The sequence below is a fragment of the Anas acuta genome, chromosome 1 (genome assembly GCF_963932015.1).
Source record: "Anas acuta chromosome 1, bAnaAcu1.1, whole genome shotgun sequence".
NCBI lineage: Eukaryota > Metazoa > Chordata > Aves > Anseriformes > Anatidae > Anas > Anas acuta.
The window spans coordinates 169,866,494-169,882,234 of record NC_088979.1 but is presented as its reverse complement, the minus strand read 5'-3'; the positions used below and the strand labels follow the sequence as shown (position 1 = coordinate 169,882,234).

Here is a 15,741-nt window from a genome sequence, read left to right as displayed (position 1 = left end):
TTATATGGGAGAGCCCGAGTCTCCTTCCCAGGAGAACACCTTGCTCAGAGGATGCTGGTTTGAAGCCTACAAATCATTTGCCCTGCATTCAGAAATCTGGCCACAGCACTAAAGCTCTCTGCCAGCCTCATGGACAGTGTGGTTGAGGCCCCCGCTTGTCGTGGGCTACCCCTTTTGCAAGGGAACCATTTCTAGCCACAGCAGGCAAATGACACCTCTGTCTTTGCGTATTCTCCCTTTTTCCATCCCAAGCCCTTGTCCCTAGTTTGCCCACGAGTTTCCCTTGGTACTGTGAAACTCACAGGATACATCTGCAAAAGGCTTGGTCTGATTCCCACAACGGAAATAACACATTTGCTGTTCACAGGATGCTCCTGGTCAGTAAGGGAGACAAGCAGAAGGAATCAGAGGGAATGGTCACATGGCCATGGGAGAGGAGAAGCAAAGCCCGGAAGGGAGAAGAGAAGAAGACAAAGACCCGCACTACATGACATGCTTTATTAAATGCCAAGGTGGGCGACAGAACTTGGAATTAAAGGCAAGCTGTTATCTGCACAGAACCGCCTTGTTTTCTGGACTGGGACGTCCTCTGCTCCACCTTCATCTGATCTGTAATCGTGTTCAGCTGTGAAAACAAGTAAATGCAAAATAAGGAAATGCACAAGGCAGGAACACGTTGTCACCTCCAATTAACAGTATGTCAAAAGTTAGTGAAGGAAATTCCAGAAGCTACACACAGAACGTTGTGAGGGAACCTGCAAAGGACTCTTGCTCAGCAGTGTTAGACTTAGTCCTCTGCAGCCCTCTTCATCCTCGAGTGTCCCTACTCCCTAAGCATTCAAACTGGGCGTTCTTTGGAACACTACTCCTAAAATGCAGCTTCCGCATTCACCTTGAAAACGTTGAAAAGGATCTGCCTTTGAAAAGGCAAACATCTTCTTGCTGCCACCTGGCCCTAACGCAGCCTTCGGTGTGGCATGTCTTTGTCTGGTGCCCGTTCTCTCATTACCATTTTTACGGTCATTTTGTCTATTCTCCCTGTCTTTCCCTTCACTCTTTCCCTTATGACTTTTCAGAAGAAGAAGGGCACTCTGTATTTTGCACACCCCCCAATGACCAGAGGTCTTCAGCCCTCCCCCATACAGTTGTGCACTCTTCTGATGCTTAGCAGTTGTTTTAGCATAAAGACGGTGTGTTTTGGAACCACAAAGGGATTCTAACTTGAGGCTCAGAAGCACAAGCTTGCCCACAGATATTCTTTCAGAGGGGTTGAGAATAACATTAATGAATGCTGACCTTAGCCACGCAGGCTTCAGTGGTGCTTCCGGCCTTCCGGTTGAGCTTAGCGTTGGCTTCGTTGAGTCTCTGATGAGCTCTGAAAAATTCAGAGAGATTGAATCAGGAGATTCAGAGAGTCTGCTCTCTAGAAGGACCATATTATTCAAGCATTCATGTTTGCAGACAGGACAATAGGACAGGCAATTTTTCTTCCCTGACTTATATCGCGGAGAACATTACGACGAGGAACACATTATCGGAGTGGCCAGAAGGCCACCTCTTAAGACGATACCAACTTCAAAAATGCTTTTGTAATGCCATGACCAGTGATGCTACTGCGGGAACACTGAAGCATTATGAAGGCAGTTCTAAAAGAGAGGAAGGGTTGCAGAGGAGTCTTTTATCAGTATGCCTTTTTAGGCAAATTCACTGATATAATGCCGAGCAGACAGAAAAAAAGGGATGTTAGGAAGAAAATGTACAAGGAAAAAGCAGCATCTTGCTCTCACTCCAAAAAAAGTGCAGACGTACTTTTGGAGGTCCTTTTCTAGGCGTCTTCTGAGGTTTACTTCCTGCAGATAGTAGTGCTTGTAACTTGCCAGCCTTGCCTCGATGGACTCATATGGAGAAGTATGCTCTTGCAGTGTCTTTTCCCTAACATCCTCCTCTTCAGAGTCAGCATCTCTGCTTCTGTGCGTTAGCTTCTTTCTCAGAGAAGCACGAGGAGGGAATCTTGTCAGATCTTGCGTGTCCAGAGAGGCTGCCTGTGTCTGAAGCAGATAATGAAATTTCCATCACCACAAAGAAGAGAACCATCCCCCCATCAGCCACACATAGCCAGTTTCAAGGGCCCAGCCTCACTAAGGGGAGGGCGCTCTCCTCCTCACTACCACCAGCAGTCAAGGCAGAACACGGAAACTACCACAGGTCAACGATCCTATTTCTCAGGAGGAGAAAGTAGGCCTTTTCCAAAGGCTCCATACACAATTCACAGGGACTTCTGCGCCAGGGGAGAACAACGCCTCACAGAAAGAATGAGGGGCAAGACCCCAAATACAAATATGTCCTGAGACTTCTGGTATGAGCACTTGTTCCCTGTCAGGCTCTTTCTTATCTGTGTCTCATACTGTTGCTTTTGGTCGTGACCCACCTTGTAAGTCTTCAGAAGATCTTTGAGGTATGCCACCTCTTTTTGCAGCTGGACATTGGTCTTCTCCAGTTTTTCCTGAGACCCACGCAGAGCAGACAGCTCTTCTTGCAGGTTGCAAGTTTGTGCTTCTAGCTGCCTGCGTTTTTCAGACTCCATCTCCAGCTGCTGCGAAAGTTCTTTGAGCTGTGGAGAGCAAAGCATAAAGGGGTAGGGCCTCAAGATGGTGTTTGTCACCTTCTGACTTGGTATTGAAAGCAAAGTAAAGGCGGGCTCGTCTTTTAACAGAACAGCTTTTAGATCATTGCTGACAGGATTCCCCAAGTTTTCACCCTGCCTCGGTTCTGCGGGGAGACTGGTCTGAAAGGTGCTAGGGACGGACGCTCTTGCCCGAAATGCTCCTCTGCTCATGGGACATCAAACACAACTCTACCCAGACACCAGAAAGAACACCTATTGTGTGTGGGGGGGGGCACGAGCAACCAATGCTCTTCCTGTCGTTACTCTGAAAGCTTTGGAAACTGTGCCTCAGAAGGCCATTTGACATGGCTGCTGGAGGAAGGCATTTTCTCTCTAGGTCAAAGCTGATGTTTGCTTGCAAGGATACGCAGGATAGAGCAGATGTTCCATGAAGTCCCAAAGGTCAGCTGCGGTGCTGCCTTACTCTCCTCCCCCAGAAATGTACCCTTTTTATACATACTAAAAATACAATCGGGAGGTTCCTGCCTTTCATAAATAGATAGCAAACAAAACCAAAACCCTCACAAACAAGCAGACAAAAAAAAAGGAAACTTAATCTTCACTTTACACTGCCTCCACACAATGCTACTTCCTTGCAAATAAGAGACCTCTTCTAATGGCAGTGAAGCTACGAGAATGCTACGAGCCTTTGGACTAAGAATGGGCCACCACAAGGGCACTTGACTCCTTCCACAATACCTCCTAAAGCACACGTGTGCCTTAGCAGCACCTCTCAGTAACGAGGGGAAGGGTAGCTAAAGGGTTCCATGCAACTGAACAAGACACCCATGGCAGCTCAAAAGCACTTCTTGCTCCTCGACATCAGGGTGCCCATGGCTAGGGGAAGACGGGCTGAGACAGCGGCTGGTGAGCGGCAAGTTACAAAAGCGTCACTGGCTCAACTCCTAAGACAGGGCTCCAGAAGTGATCTTGGGCAAAGCCAACTTCAGACAGGTGGAGTTGCACCTGCCAGACCTGGAAAATGCTGTGGGCCTGTGCCATGGCCTGTGAAGCCACTGAGCCCACCAGCCTTGCTGTGACTCTCAGCTCGTCCTTCCTTCACAGAGCAGCCTGCCCTCAGTGTGCCCTCACAGATACTGCTCTGCACGTTCATTTTGACCCATAATGGCAACTGCATCTGCGTTCACCTGCTATGTATGACAACAGAAGGAGCACCGAGGAGAGAACAGGCAACTCGTAATACGAGAAGCAGTATAGAAAAGAAAAGAGAGGTACAAACATTAACAGACAAAAAAAAGAAATCAAAAAATCCTGCAGAATCCAGAGCTCACCTTTGCTGTTAATTTGTCAGCTTCACGGGCCCCTTCAGAGCAGCTGCTCATCGTGTCTCCTGCAGTATTAAACTGGGTCTCTCTTTCTCTGGCCTCATATTTGCTTAGGATCTTCAGAGCTGCATTCAGATGCCTCCTTAACCTGCGCAGCAAATTAGTCAAGAAAACAATGAGGTGAAGGAACTACCAGCCCGTTTCACATTCTCAGACATAAACAGCATAGAGGTCGCTTGCTTCTTCTTTAACATGCTTGACAGACCAGGAGTTACTGAGAAAAAAACAGCGTTCCAGTGCCACAGGTCACTTGGAGGGTCCACCTTGCGCCTCAACGCAGGAACAAATGGAGAAGGGACTTCCTTCCCTCCCAGGAGACTTGCAGGGCAACCTGCATTTGAAGTTCTTTTGGCAGCTCTGTAAAACCAAAAGCACGCGTACAGAAGAGCCTTGTAAGGCCTAGCGTGAGGCTTGAATTTGCTCACAGACAGTTGCCCTCACCTACTTTTACAATCAGCCTCCATGACGCTTGATTTCTACTCTATGGGATCTCTCTTTAGAGTGCTAACAAGCCATACCTGTCATGTTCTCTCTGCAGTTTGCTGTTGCTTTTCTTTTCCTGCTGGAGGTGTACTTCGACTGGGTGTTTCAACATGACCTGCTGCTTCTGTTCCGTTCTCTCACACTGACACTTTCAAAACAGAAAAGATGCATGGTAGAACCAGCGCAGGGACAGTATCTACATGTGGTATGTGCAGAATGCCTAGGCAGAACTGGGTAGCAGCACTGGGGAAGCAGGGGGAGCAGGGCTTCCCCTTCCCTTGAAAGTGCTCTGCCATAAAAGCAGGAGGATTCCCCATGGCTCCCCATGTCTTTCCACCCACTGCCTGCCCAGCAGGTATTCAAAGGCTAAAATAGTCATTCACAGAAAGCATTCCCATACCTGCTGGTGTGGAGGCCCGTCTGCGGTCATCTGTGCTGACTGAAAGGGAGTTACCAAGGTCTTCTGGGGATTAAGAGCCTACAGAAGCACAAGAAGAAGTGAAAAGTCATGCTGCATGCAACTTTCCTGCCTCACATCTCTCTGCTGCTCTTCCCCTCCTGCCAGTCCCAGTAGAGCACTGGGCTCATGTTCGCCTCACCACCTCCCCAGGCAGACAAGAAGAATCATTTGCTTCGCAGAGGCCACAAATGAAAGCCCCTCCTTTACACCAAGAGGAACTGCTTTGTTAGCGACCGCGTGGCATTTCAGGTCGGGGCTGTGCAGCATTGTGCAAACTTGACAACTACCTCTCATGCAGGAGGACTATCTCAAGTGCAGCCTGAGGTCTACAGTATCACCACTGGTCTAAAGCAGAAAATACCTAGACCGGTGCATTCCAGTGAATCCTTCTTACTTTCCTACTTACAGGGAATCCATCTTACTTTGTCCCCACAGAACTACTTAGCCAGGCGCAGGAGCTCACAGGGAAGAGGGAAGTTTGTCACTGACTTACTGAGGCAGAGGCTTGCCGGCGTCTCTGAAGGGCTTCAATCAGTCTGCTTTGTTGCTGGATTGTGGCTTCCAATCTGTCACTTTCAGCTTCGAGTCTGAAAGAGAAATATGGGCCTTGTTGTGGAACTCCACAAGAGCATACAGTTGGAAAGAGCAGTGTGCAAGAACGTAAGCTAAAGCAAAGGCTTCTTTCCAAATCAAGTGTTAACTTTCTGCGATGCGACGAGGCAATCCCCGTGCGTTCACACAGTCCCAGAAAGCAGCGCCTCGCCCCTCTGTCGTACTACCCTGCTTACCCTTGCACGCGTTCTTCCAGGTCTCGGAGAGTTGCAGTTCCAGAGAATGCCTCCAGAAGGTCTTGCACTTTCTGGGAAGAAGCTGCTACTTCGCTCTTCTTATCCTGCAGTACAGTCTCCAGGTGTTTTACCCAGTCCTCAGCCTGAATACGCTTTTGTTTCAATTCCTTCACCTGCAAAACCACAGGAAGAATCAATCCATGGTAGTCAGCCTAGTCTCTATGGAGGGGACTTGGCTGCTCCCACTCTCAAACCCCCATGCATGTTACTTCACTGCAGTTTGTACTAACCCCTCTCCTATAGCTCTCAAGATTTTCTACAGCATTTCCTGAATGCTGCCACAAAACTCAGCCCATTTTGCGCCTCTGACACAGACACTGGCAATGCTGGCCCCAGCATAGAGACATGAAAAAAAGTTTTCAGCTGTTGCCAGAGCACACCCAAGTGGTGGCACACCCTCTGTGCCTCAGAGCACAGCCAAGTTTTGAGAAAGCGCAAACTGCTCTGCTCAAACCTACCCACCAGAAGGTGGCTCCTAACGCACTGCTTGTCCCTCCAGCTTGTGAAAAGCTCCCCAAAGGGCCCGTTGTGTTGGTCACCAGCAGAGAGGGGGAAGAAGGGAAGAGAAAGGACAACCACCCTCGGATTTATCCCTATAGTGCAGCCTTTCCATACCTCAGCTTTAACCTTCTTCAATACCTCTCGCAAGCGTTCTGCGTCTTCCTCATCATCCCCATGCTGGCTCTCAGTATCTTCAGGTGTGGCTTCTGACACAGACACACTTTCAGAAGCACCAGGAAGCTCCATCTGCAGCTGTCTGTCTCGATCCTACAGAAATGGGGTTCAGTGAGCATGACAAAGTCAGTGAGAACATGGGAATATGAGCTGCGCTTTTACTCATTAGCTTCTGCAACGAGGTCAGTCTTCTGCCTGAAACAAAGCATTGGAAGCGCACCACCGCCGGGCATCTGCACAGCTGGGGGCCTCTCTCCATCTTTCTTAGCCTCAACTATCAGCAGCTCTTTGTGAGGGTTTCTGTTGCTTAAAACACAGGAAGGCTTAACGTTTTTTCTCTTCTTGGAACATAGCCGGAGAGACTGGGCAGGGGCTTTCTGCCTACGCAAGAAGGCGGGCAGTGGAGAATGGAATCTGCAGAACTATTGTTGCCTCCAGGGGCATTTCAGCACTTGTAAAGCAGAGGCCAGACTTCTTTCTGCCAGAGCTTAAGCATGGCCTGGAATCTCCCTGCAGCTTCTGAGAATATGCTCGCAACCAAGGAATGCACACTGCAAGCAGAGCTGCAAGCCCTCAGTGCTATTCTCTGGTATGTATGTCTTCGTTGTTGGCCTTAAAAATTGCCACGTAAAGGTTACCGGAGCGCTGGTGAGGTATGGTGAAAAGCAATGGCCACTACCGCCAGCCCCTTTGAGAAGCTCAGATTTTAAGCAGCAGGAAGAACCTTTGCTGCTTCATTATATAGAATATGCTTCCCCTCGGCTGGAACTCTGCAGATACCTCAAAGGAGGCTGTAGTGAGGCGGGGGTTGGCCTGTTCTCCCACGTGCCTGGTGACAGGACGAGGGGGAATGGGCTTAAGTTGCGCCAGGGGAGTTTTAGGTTAGATGTTAGGAAGAACTTCTTTACTGAAAGGGTTGTTAGGCACTGGAACAGGCTGCCCAGGGAGGTGGTGGAGTCACCATCCCTGGAAGTCTTCAAAAGACGCTTAGATGTAGAGCTTAGGGATATGGTTTAGTGGGGACTGTTAGTGTTAGGTTAGAGGTTGGACTCGATGATCTTGAGGTCTCTTCCAACCTAGAAATTCTGTGATTCTGTGATTCTAACTGAAAGGCCAGCTGCAGCGAGACCCAGGTCTCCTAGCACCTTGACCAACCTTTGTCCCAGTGCAAACTGAAGAGCTGGGCTGGAGCACAAGTAGTTCAAGGGCCCCCAGTCACAAACATGTGGCAGAGGCAGCAAGAGAGGGAAGCGAGCCCAGAGGTAAACCTGCCCCAAAGTAAGCGAGCCAAGTGGCAGCCAGTGGGTCCTTCACAGAAAGTACCTTGTGATCCGTGGGCAATTCAGCCTCTTCCTCCTGCTCTGCTCCTACACCTGGCAGGGCGCCTACAAGGGATGGACGAAGCAAGACAGTGTGAGCATTCCTGGTACTCTGCGTTTCCCGGCCAGTCAAGCCCTGACCCCAAATACGGGAAAGGGTCTGACATCAGGCCACATTACTTGTCCTCATCGGCTCTTCCACACTACAGGCTCCTACCTTCTCCATCCAAAGCACATGTGGCCGCTGTAATGCACTCAGTCCTTGGAGAGCACCATCTGCTGGGGACTGCTGTGTCTTGTGCAGCATCAGCAGAAGCTTCTCCCGTCTTTTCACTGCGTTCATGTTCTTGCAGTTTCCTGGCAATGCTACGCGTAGAAAGAGAGAACATACAGGCAGTCAGATCCAAAACATCCTTGCCCAGGATCCTGGCTCTTGCTGAGGACAGCAACTGACTTGGAACCAGTTCAGAACTGTCTGTGTGCGGTGTCAGTCTCCCCATGATGGTGGATCTGCTACGCCACCAGGGATCTCTTTGAGGGTTTATCTGAAGGGACACTGGTAAGATCCCCACTGAAAGACAAGGCGCCTCTTCCCTGCTCAGTGGAGTGGAACTGGGCTTAGCAACACAAGCAGGATTTCTAGGAGAGCCTTGTGGGTGGAAGTTCTCCTCTACTTCCAAATCCTCTCTTGACTTGGGAAGGAGACTTACGAGAAGGCATCACTGAGCCCAGCTTCAAGAATGGTCTGAAGATATCATTAAGCCTTTGTGCATCTACCACAAAGGGTGACAAATCAGCACGGACACGGACAACTCAGCCACTCTAACAGCGACGTACAAAACGCTCACCCAACATGTCCCAACTGGAGAGCATAATCCACAGCCGTGAAGCCACTGAAATCTTTGCAGGTAGTGTTGACACCATAGGAAAGAAGTAGCTCTATTATCTCCATTTCCCCAACAGAAGCGGCAAGCATAAGAGCAGTCCTAAAACATCCAAAAGATGATATATGAAACATATATCATATATGCATTTGCAGGCTCTGTGTTGTTATTATTCTAATCCCTGTCTACTCCCCAAACAATTCCCTCCCTGATTCCTACAAGCTGAGGGAAAGCAAGCCACAACACACAGGGGAGTGTTGCAGGACTGAGGCTGGAAGGCACCTCGGGACACCTCCTGGCCAACCGCGTCCCCAGAGCAGACTCAGCCACGAGTCCAGACCACGTTGCTCAAGGCTTCTTCCACGCTGCTCTTCAAAGCCTGCAAGGATGGAGGCTGCTCAAACCCCTGGCACCACCTGCTCCCCTGATTAACCTTCCTCATGCCGAGAGGGTTTCTCCTAAGCAGCTCTGGGAAGGACTCTTGTTTCACTTCATGCCCACTGTCTCTTGGACAACACTGACTCTCTTTCTCCAGATCCTTCCAGTGACAACACTAAGAAGACCCACATGCACTTTGGAGCAACGCCTCACCTTTTAAAATCATTTTTAGCACACGCAGTCGCTCCTTTTTGAAGAAGAAAGTTTACCATCTCTTTCTGATGGCTGGAGATGGCAAGAAGAAGCGGGGTATTTCCCTCCTGAAAGGATAAAGAATCCCAGTCAGAACAACCCAGATGAATTACGTGCCTTTCCCAAAGAGCAGCGCTACCCATACTCAAAACTTACCCAGTTCTTTGCTTCAAGCTGTGCACCATGCTCAATTAACATCTCTGCTATAGATGTGTTAGGAGCTGCGGCAGCCAGGTGAAGGGCAGAGTTGCCTCTGCTAACATTCAAGTTTGGGTCGGCATGGTGCTCTAGCAGAATCGCCACGCATTCTTCATGCTGGCTCTCCACTGCCTGCAAACAACACAAAGGAAGGATTTGTGCCATGTTTCACTCTGTCACAGCTACAGCAGCTTCCCAGTGCTGGAAGACAAGAGTGTCTTCCAAGACAAGCTCGCGTACGCTTATTACATGCTGATTACAACTTTCAGGCTTCTCTACAGGTTGGCGTGAAGAATGCAGCAAGACGCTTGTCACTTGAAGCGCAATCGATAAAGCCCCACTTAGAGCAGAGTAACGTGTTCCACATACCTTCATCAGTGGCGATCTGCCAGTGTTGTCGCAAAGGTTCAGCAGGCACTTCTCTTGCACCAGGAATCGAACAACATCTGCATGGCCGTTCGCACAGGCAAGGTGCAGAGGTGTCCTAAAACCAAAATAAATTAGCTTTCCACAGGCAGGCAGTGCCTGAAATCACTCCTGGCTGTGGAACACGCGCAGGGCCACAAGTCTTCACTTGCCAATGCCAAGCGGAACGTAAGCTTTGGAGGCTGTGGAACTCCATGAAGACTGTGAAGTCTGTGTAAGCCTCCGAGTTTTTCCACAATCGCTCAAGCGGCAGAAGGGCGGTGAATGCCCTGATGCTGATCACCACCAGACAGGAGAGAACTGCTAATGCCCGAGCGGCTGCTAAACAACCCCACAGGGAGAGGACAGGGCGGTGGCGGTCGGCGGCACACCCTTCGAGCAGCGCTCGAGCCGCCCCAGCAATTCCAAGCAAAGCTGGATTTTTCCCCTCTGCCAGCTGAGAGGGAAAAGCCCTCGCAGTGATCAGCTCTGACCCAGGGTTCCAGGGGAGGCGGTGCCCTTGCTGCCGTGCTCCTGACTCTGCCCTGCGCTTCAGCCGTCTCTCCGCGCAGGGCTGAAGGCTTTGCCAAGGGCTGGTAGGAGCACGTTCCCCTGACTATGTCCAGTGCCAGTGACTGCCTGGCCGGACGAGGCCCAGTCTCAGCCCTCCATCGCCTCAGCTCTTGCTGACACCTGCTGCAGAAGGAGGGTTGGTGCCAGAGCCGCGTACGCAGTGGCACCAGGCTGAAGCTCGCACGCCACAGGAGAGCGATCCCAGCCCGAGCCTTTAAGATGCCCCCCAGCCCCTCACCGCTTTGCCTGGTCCAGACAGTTTTTGCCTAGTCTCTTCAGCCACCAGTGCTTCCTCAGCCGGGCCAGGTCGCCACGGGCAGCCGCGCGGTGCAGCCCATGCAGGCCCTCCTCTGGCAGCTGGTGGGCATCGCTGTCTCTGGACAGCAAAGTGCTGCTGGGCATCGGACGCTCCTGGTGCCCCAGGAGCCTCTTCATGCTGCAGCAAGGATGTGGGCACAAGCCCACCTGGGGCCACCGGAGCCCTGCGGGCCCTGCTTGGGTCCGACACGGACAGGCGCAGGGGCAGGGGAGCCAAGCCCCGAGCAGCGGCTGTGGCCTGGCACTCCCAGGCAGGGCACGGACGCACCAAGGCTCCCAGCCAGGGCAGTGCTGTTGCTCCCACAGCAGAGGCAACAGCACTGAGCACTGCTGCTGGCAGCGGTGCATATACACTGTGTCTCAGTGTTGTGTCACATTATGTCACAATGGGCGTCACCAGGGGCGTCACTAGGTGTTGCCTTAAGTTGGAGGGCCACACTCCCCCACAGTCCAGCAGTGACTGCGGCAGTTTCTGGCTCCTGCCTTCAGAGCTCTTTGTGCCTCAGTTGACGTTCTTCCGCAGCGTGGATGTGGATCTCGGGCCATGCGACAGGGCTGGGCTCCTCAGGAGGCACTGAGAACATGCCTGGCTGGCAGGGGCACTGCATTACTTCCCTGGGGCCATGGTTGAGCTGGCACCTGCCCCAGTTGTACTGGGTCTGGCTGGGATGGAGCTAACGGTCCCTGCAGCAGCCCATATAGTGTTGTTCTCTGCACTTGTACAGAATCATAGAATCATAGACTCATTAAGGCTGGAAGTTGCCTTCAGGATCATCTGGTCCAGCCATCACCCTACTACCAATGTCACTCACTAACCCACATCCCTAAGCGCCAGGTCCAACCTTTCCTTGAATGCCCCCAAGGACAGCGATGCCACCACCTCCGTGGGCAACCTGCTCCAATGCCCGACTGCTCTTTCTGACAAGAAATACCTCCTAATTTATAACGTTATCCTCCCCTGGTGCAGTTTGAGGCCACTCCCTCCAATCCTGCCACTAGTTACCTGAGAGAAGAGGTGGACCCCAGCTCGCCACACCTTCCTTTCGGGTAGCTGTAGACGGTAATGAGGTCTCCCCTGAGCCTCCTCTTCTCCAGACTAAACAAGCCGAATTGCCTCAGCTGCTCCCCACAGGACTTGTGTTCCGGGCCCCTCACCAGCTTCGTAGCCCTTTTCTGGACACGTTCCAGGGCCTCGATGTCCTTCTTGCACTGAGGAGCCCAAAGCTGAACACAGTACTCAAGGTGCAGCCTCACCAGAGGAACAGGGGAACAATCACCTCCCTGTTCCTGCTGGCTACACTGTTCCTGATACTAGCCAGGATGCCATTGGTCTTCTTGGCCACCTGGGCACACTGCCGGCTCATGTTCAGGCCAGCATCGACCAACACGCCCAGATCTTTTTCCTCTGCACAGCTCCTGAGCCACTCTCCCCCAAGCCTGTGGCGCTGCAGGAGGTTGTTGTGGCCAAAGTGCAGGACCTGGCACTTAGCCATGTTGAACCTCATCCCATTGGCCTCTGCCCATCGAAGCATCCTGTCCAGGTCGCTCTGCAGGGCCTTCTGAATTTTAGGAGTAGTTTTAGCTGTATTTTAGGAGTAGTTTCCCAAAGAATGCCCAGTTTGAATGTTTAGGGAGTAGGGACACTTGAGGATGAAGCGGGCTGCAGAGGACTAAGTCTAACAACACTGGTGTGCAATAGTCCTTTGCAGGTTCCCTTCAGATGTCCTGCGTGGAGCCTGTGGAATTACTTTCACTAACTTTTGAAATGCTTGTAGTTGGAGGTGAAAATGTCTGTTCCTTCCTTAAGCACTTCCCTCCTATTGTGCGTTTCCCTGTTTTCACAGCTGAACATGATTACAGATAGATGAAGGTGGAGCAGAAGACGTCCCAGTCCAGAAAACAAGGCATAGTTCTACCAAGATGGAAGAAGACTGCCAACACTTGCCTTCTGACCCCTAACTCAGGCAGCTTCCAGGCAGTGAGCAAGCGCAGTCATTGGCCCCACCATGCTGGCAAGAACGCAGCGGTTTTGTGCAGGTAACAGCCTGCCTTTAATTCCAAGTTCTGTCGCCCACCTTGGCATTTAATAAAGCATGTCATGTAGTGCGGGTCTTTGTCTTCTTCTCTTTTCCCTTCCGGGCTTTGCTTCTCCCCTCCCCTACTCATTTGACCGTTCCCTCTAATTCCTGCCGCTGGCAGGGGCACAGCATCATTACTTCCCCATCCATGGCTGTGGTTGATCTGGCAGCTGTCCTAGCTCACCCCCGCACTCTCCCAGGCACAGGGCAGCACCGTGCCCACATGCAGGGACAGTTCCCCCCTTCTTCACTTGTGCTGCCACAGTGGTGCTGCTGGGTTGGTGACAGCGGCTGAAGGTGTTCGCGTGCTCCAGACCGTCTGGGTGCAGATGGGCCTCCCCAGATCTGCCAGAGGAATGGCAGAAGATCTCTTCCTATAGGAGTATTGGGTTTACACAGCAAGGTTTTATCTGCAGGGCGCTGCAGGGGTAGCCTCTGTGAGAAGAGTCCAGAAGGTGCCCCATCTTAGATAAGGGCCAGATTCCGTTGGCTCCAAAGGGACCCCACCACTAGCCAGAGATGAGCCAAAAATTGTTCTTTGTGCATCTGTGAGAGCATATTTAAGAAAGGGAAAACAAACAAACCAAACAGGGACACAACTGCAGCTGGGAGAGTGAGGAGTGAGAAGCAGCCCTGCAGACCACAGGGTCAGTGCAGCAGGAGGGGAGGAGGAGCTCCAGGCAGGCAGCAGCAGTTCCCCTGCGGCCTGTGCAGGGAGAGGCCCCTGGTGGAGCAGGATGTCGCCCTGCAGCCCATGGGTCCCACACGGAGCAGATCTCCACGCTGCAGCCCCCCCATGGGTGGAGGAGCCCCCGGTGGAGCAGGTGGCTGTGGCCTGGAGGAGGCTGTGGCCCATGGAGAGCCCCCGCAGGAGCAGGCCCCGGGCCGGAGCTGCAGCCCGTGGAGAGGAGTCCTCGCAGGAGCAGGGGGTCTGGGGGGAGCTGCCGCCCATGGGGGACCCGTGCTGGAGCAGTTTGCTCCTGGGGGATGGAGCCCGTGGTACGGAGCCGTGTGGGAGCAGTGCTTGAAGAGCTGCTGCCTGTGGGCAGCCCCCGCAGGCTCAGGAGCAGCAGAGAACAAGTGTTAGGGACTGACCACAGCCCCCATTCCCTGTTCTCCTGTGCTTCTCATGGAGGAGGACATATAAGAGTGTAGTTGGGGGGGAAGGCATTATTACTTTGTTTTAAGTTTCTCACTGCTCTAGCTTGTTAGTAATAGCTAATAAATTGCATTAGCTTCCTTGTGCTGAGTCTGTTTTGCCTGTGACGTTAATTGTTGAGTCATCTCCCTGACCTTACCTCAACCCTTGAACACTTTTCATCGTATTTTCTCCCATTTTCCCTTTGAGTAGAGGGAGTGAGAGCACAGTTGTGGTACAGCTCAGCTGCCCAGCTCAGTAAAACCACCACACCTCTTCTTCTTCCTGCTGCTGTTCATTTATCAGTGTGCAGTAGTGTTGCCTGGCAGGGGCAGTGACTGAAATGAGCCAACTGTGTTGAATGAACATAACCACATTATCAAGAGACAACAATGTTAAGCAAGAAGATAAATGGTTATAATAAGACCAAGTAAAGAGGGCTGTGCACTCCAGGCTGGGGATCCAGACTAGAGGACATCACTCCATATTTGCCTGCTCTTCTGGCTCATCGTAGTCATCTGTGACTGCTGTTTCCCAGAACTGGGTGCTGGAGTGGATGGGCACTGTGCATGTCTGCTTTTGTGGTCATAAAACATGAGTGAGCAAGGGAGCACTCAAGAGGATGGCAGATTTTACTTATTGTGGTTTAAACCCTGTTCCAAACTCACCTGTTTCTATCAGTGGTCACTTTCATTTTTAAAGGAGCCTGGACACTTTTAACATCTGAGAAAAAATAAATACATCAGCTGTTGTAAAGATCTCTGTGAGATTCAAATTTGCAAAGACAGCCTCCAACTGTGAGGAATCACTGGGAAAGGAAAAACAGCATCCTAGGAAATTTCCCATTTTCCCCTGTGAACTATTTGAGCAATTGCTTAAATATCAAGAGTTAGTTCTTCATTTTATACTTCATAACTTGATGAAATATTTAGTTATTTGACAATGCTGACATATCTATCAACATATATTGAGATGTCCTTTTATGTTAGCAACATATAACACTTTCATCTCCCTACCGGTAAAATGCAGAGATTTAAGATTGATCGGTGAATTAGATATTAATGACTGGGAGGCATTGTTGTACTTAGAGTGCATTATTTGAATCAATATTTGGATAATGTCAAGAGTAAATGGGAACCACGGGAAATAAGATCTTGGTCATATAGAACATATATCAATCATTAAAACACCTACCCCACCAGAAAGCAGTAGAGCATAGGTGAACAGTAAGTGTTTGGCTTACGTGCAGCTTCACGATCAGCCATTGAAAAACTATGTAAAAAAAAGTAAGTAAAAAATTATAAATCACTGTTAGTTACAATATGTGTTTTGCAGCAGACAGTTACCATTTTTCTAAATCACAAGCAGCCAGCTGGTGTTTAATTACAGTAGATTGATATTCCTAAAACTGTCAGGAGTTTCAGCGGTAACTCTTTTTAATAAATGTAGTGAAATAGGAAAAGTCTGATCTTGAAAGGTGATCAAGCTTTGGCAGTTAAGAACCTATCACCATCCCTTTGTTGAGACAGTGCCAATAACAGAAATCTAAGGATGACAAGTCTTAGACTGGGACAGAAAGGAAATTAATAACCAGCTCATGCTTGATGAGATTTCTTTTTTGGTGGCAGTGTGCTGGATGACATCTGGCTGCTATTTACATATGGTATTTGTAAGATACATAAACACTACAGGGGGTGAACACTTATTGTATGGACAGTCAA

At 50.5% G+C, this 15,741-nt stretch overlaps 1 protein-coding gene across 1 annotated transcript; it reads right to left on the bottom strand.

Moving 5' to 3' along the window:
* Window positions 1-484: 484 nt before the first annotated feature.
* On the bottom strand, window positions 485-10,888 carry LOC137846453 (putative ankyrin repeat domain-containing protein 20A2). The gene is made up of 16 exons (XM_068664740.1): window positions 10,725-10,888; window positions 9,878-9,992; window positions 9,467-9,640; window positions 8,507-8,528; window positions 7,977-8,162; window positions 7,801-7,862; window positions 6,418-6,570; window positions 5,743-5,954; window positions 5,448-5,541; window positions 4,895-4,972; window positions 4,530-4,642; window positions 3,958-4,099; window positions 2,429-2,611; window positions 1,810-2,048; window positions 1,297-1,375; window positions 485-625 (listed from the first exon to the last, which is right to left on the bottom strand). Exons 1-16 carry the CDS (start codon window positions 10,886-10,888, stop codon window positions 533-535), a joined length of 2,109 nt encoding a protein of 702 aa, XP_068520841.1. The 3' UTR covers window positions 485-532.
* Window positions 10,889-15,741: the final 4,853 nt, after the last annotated feature.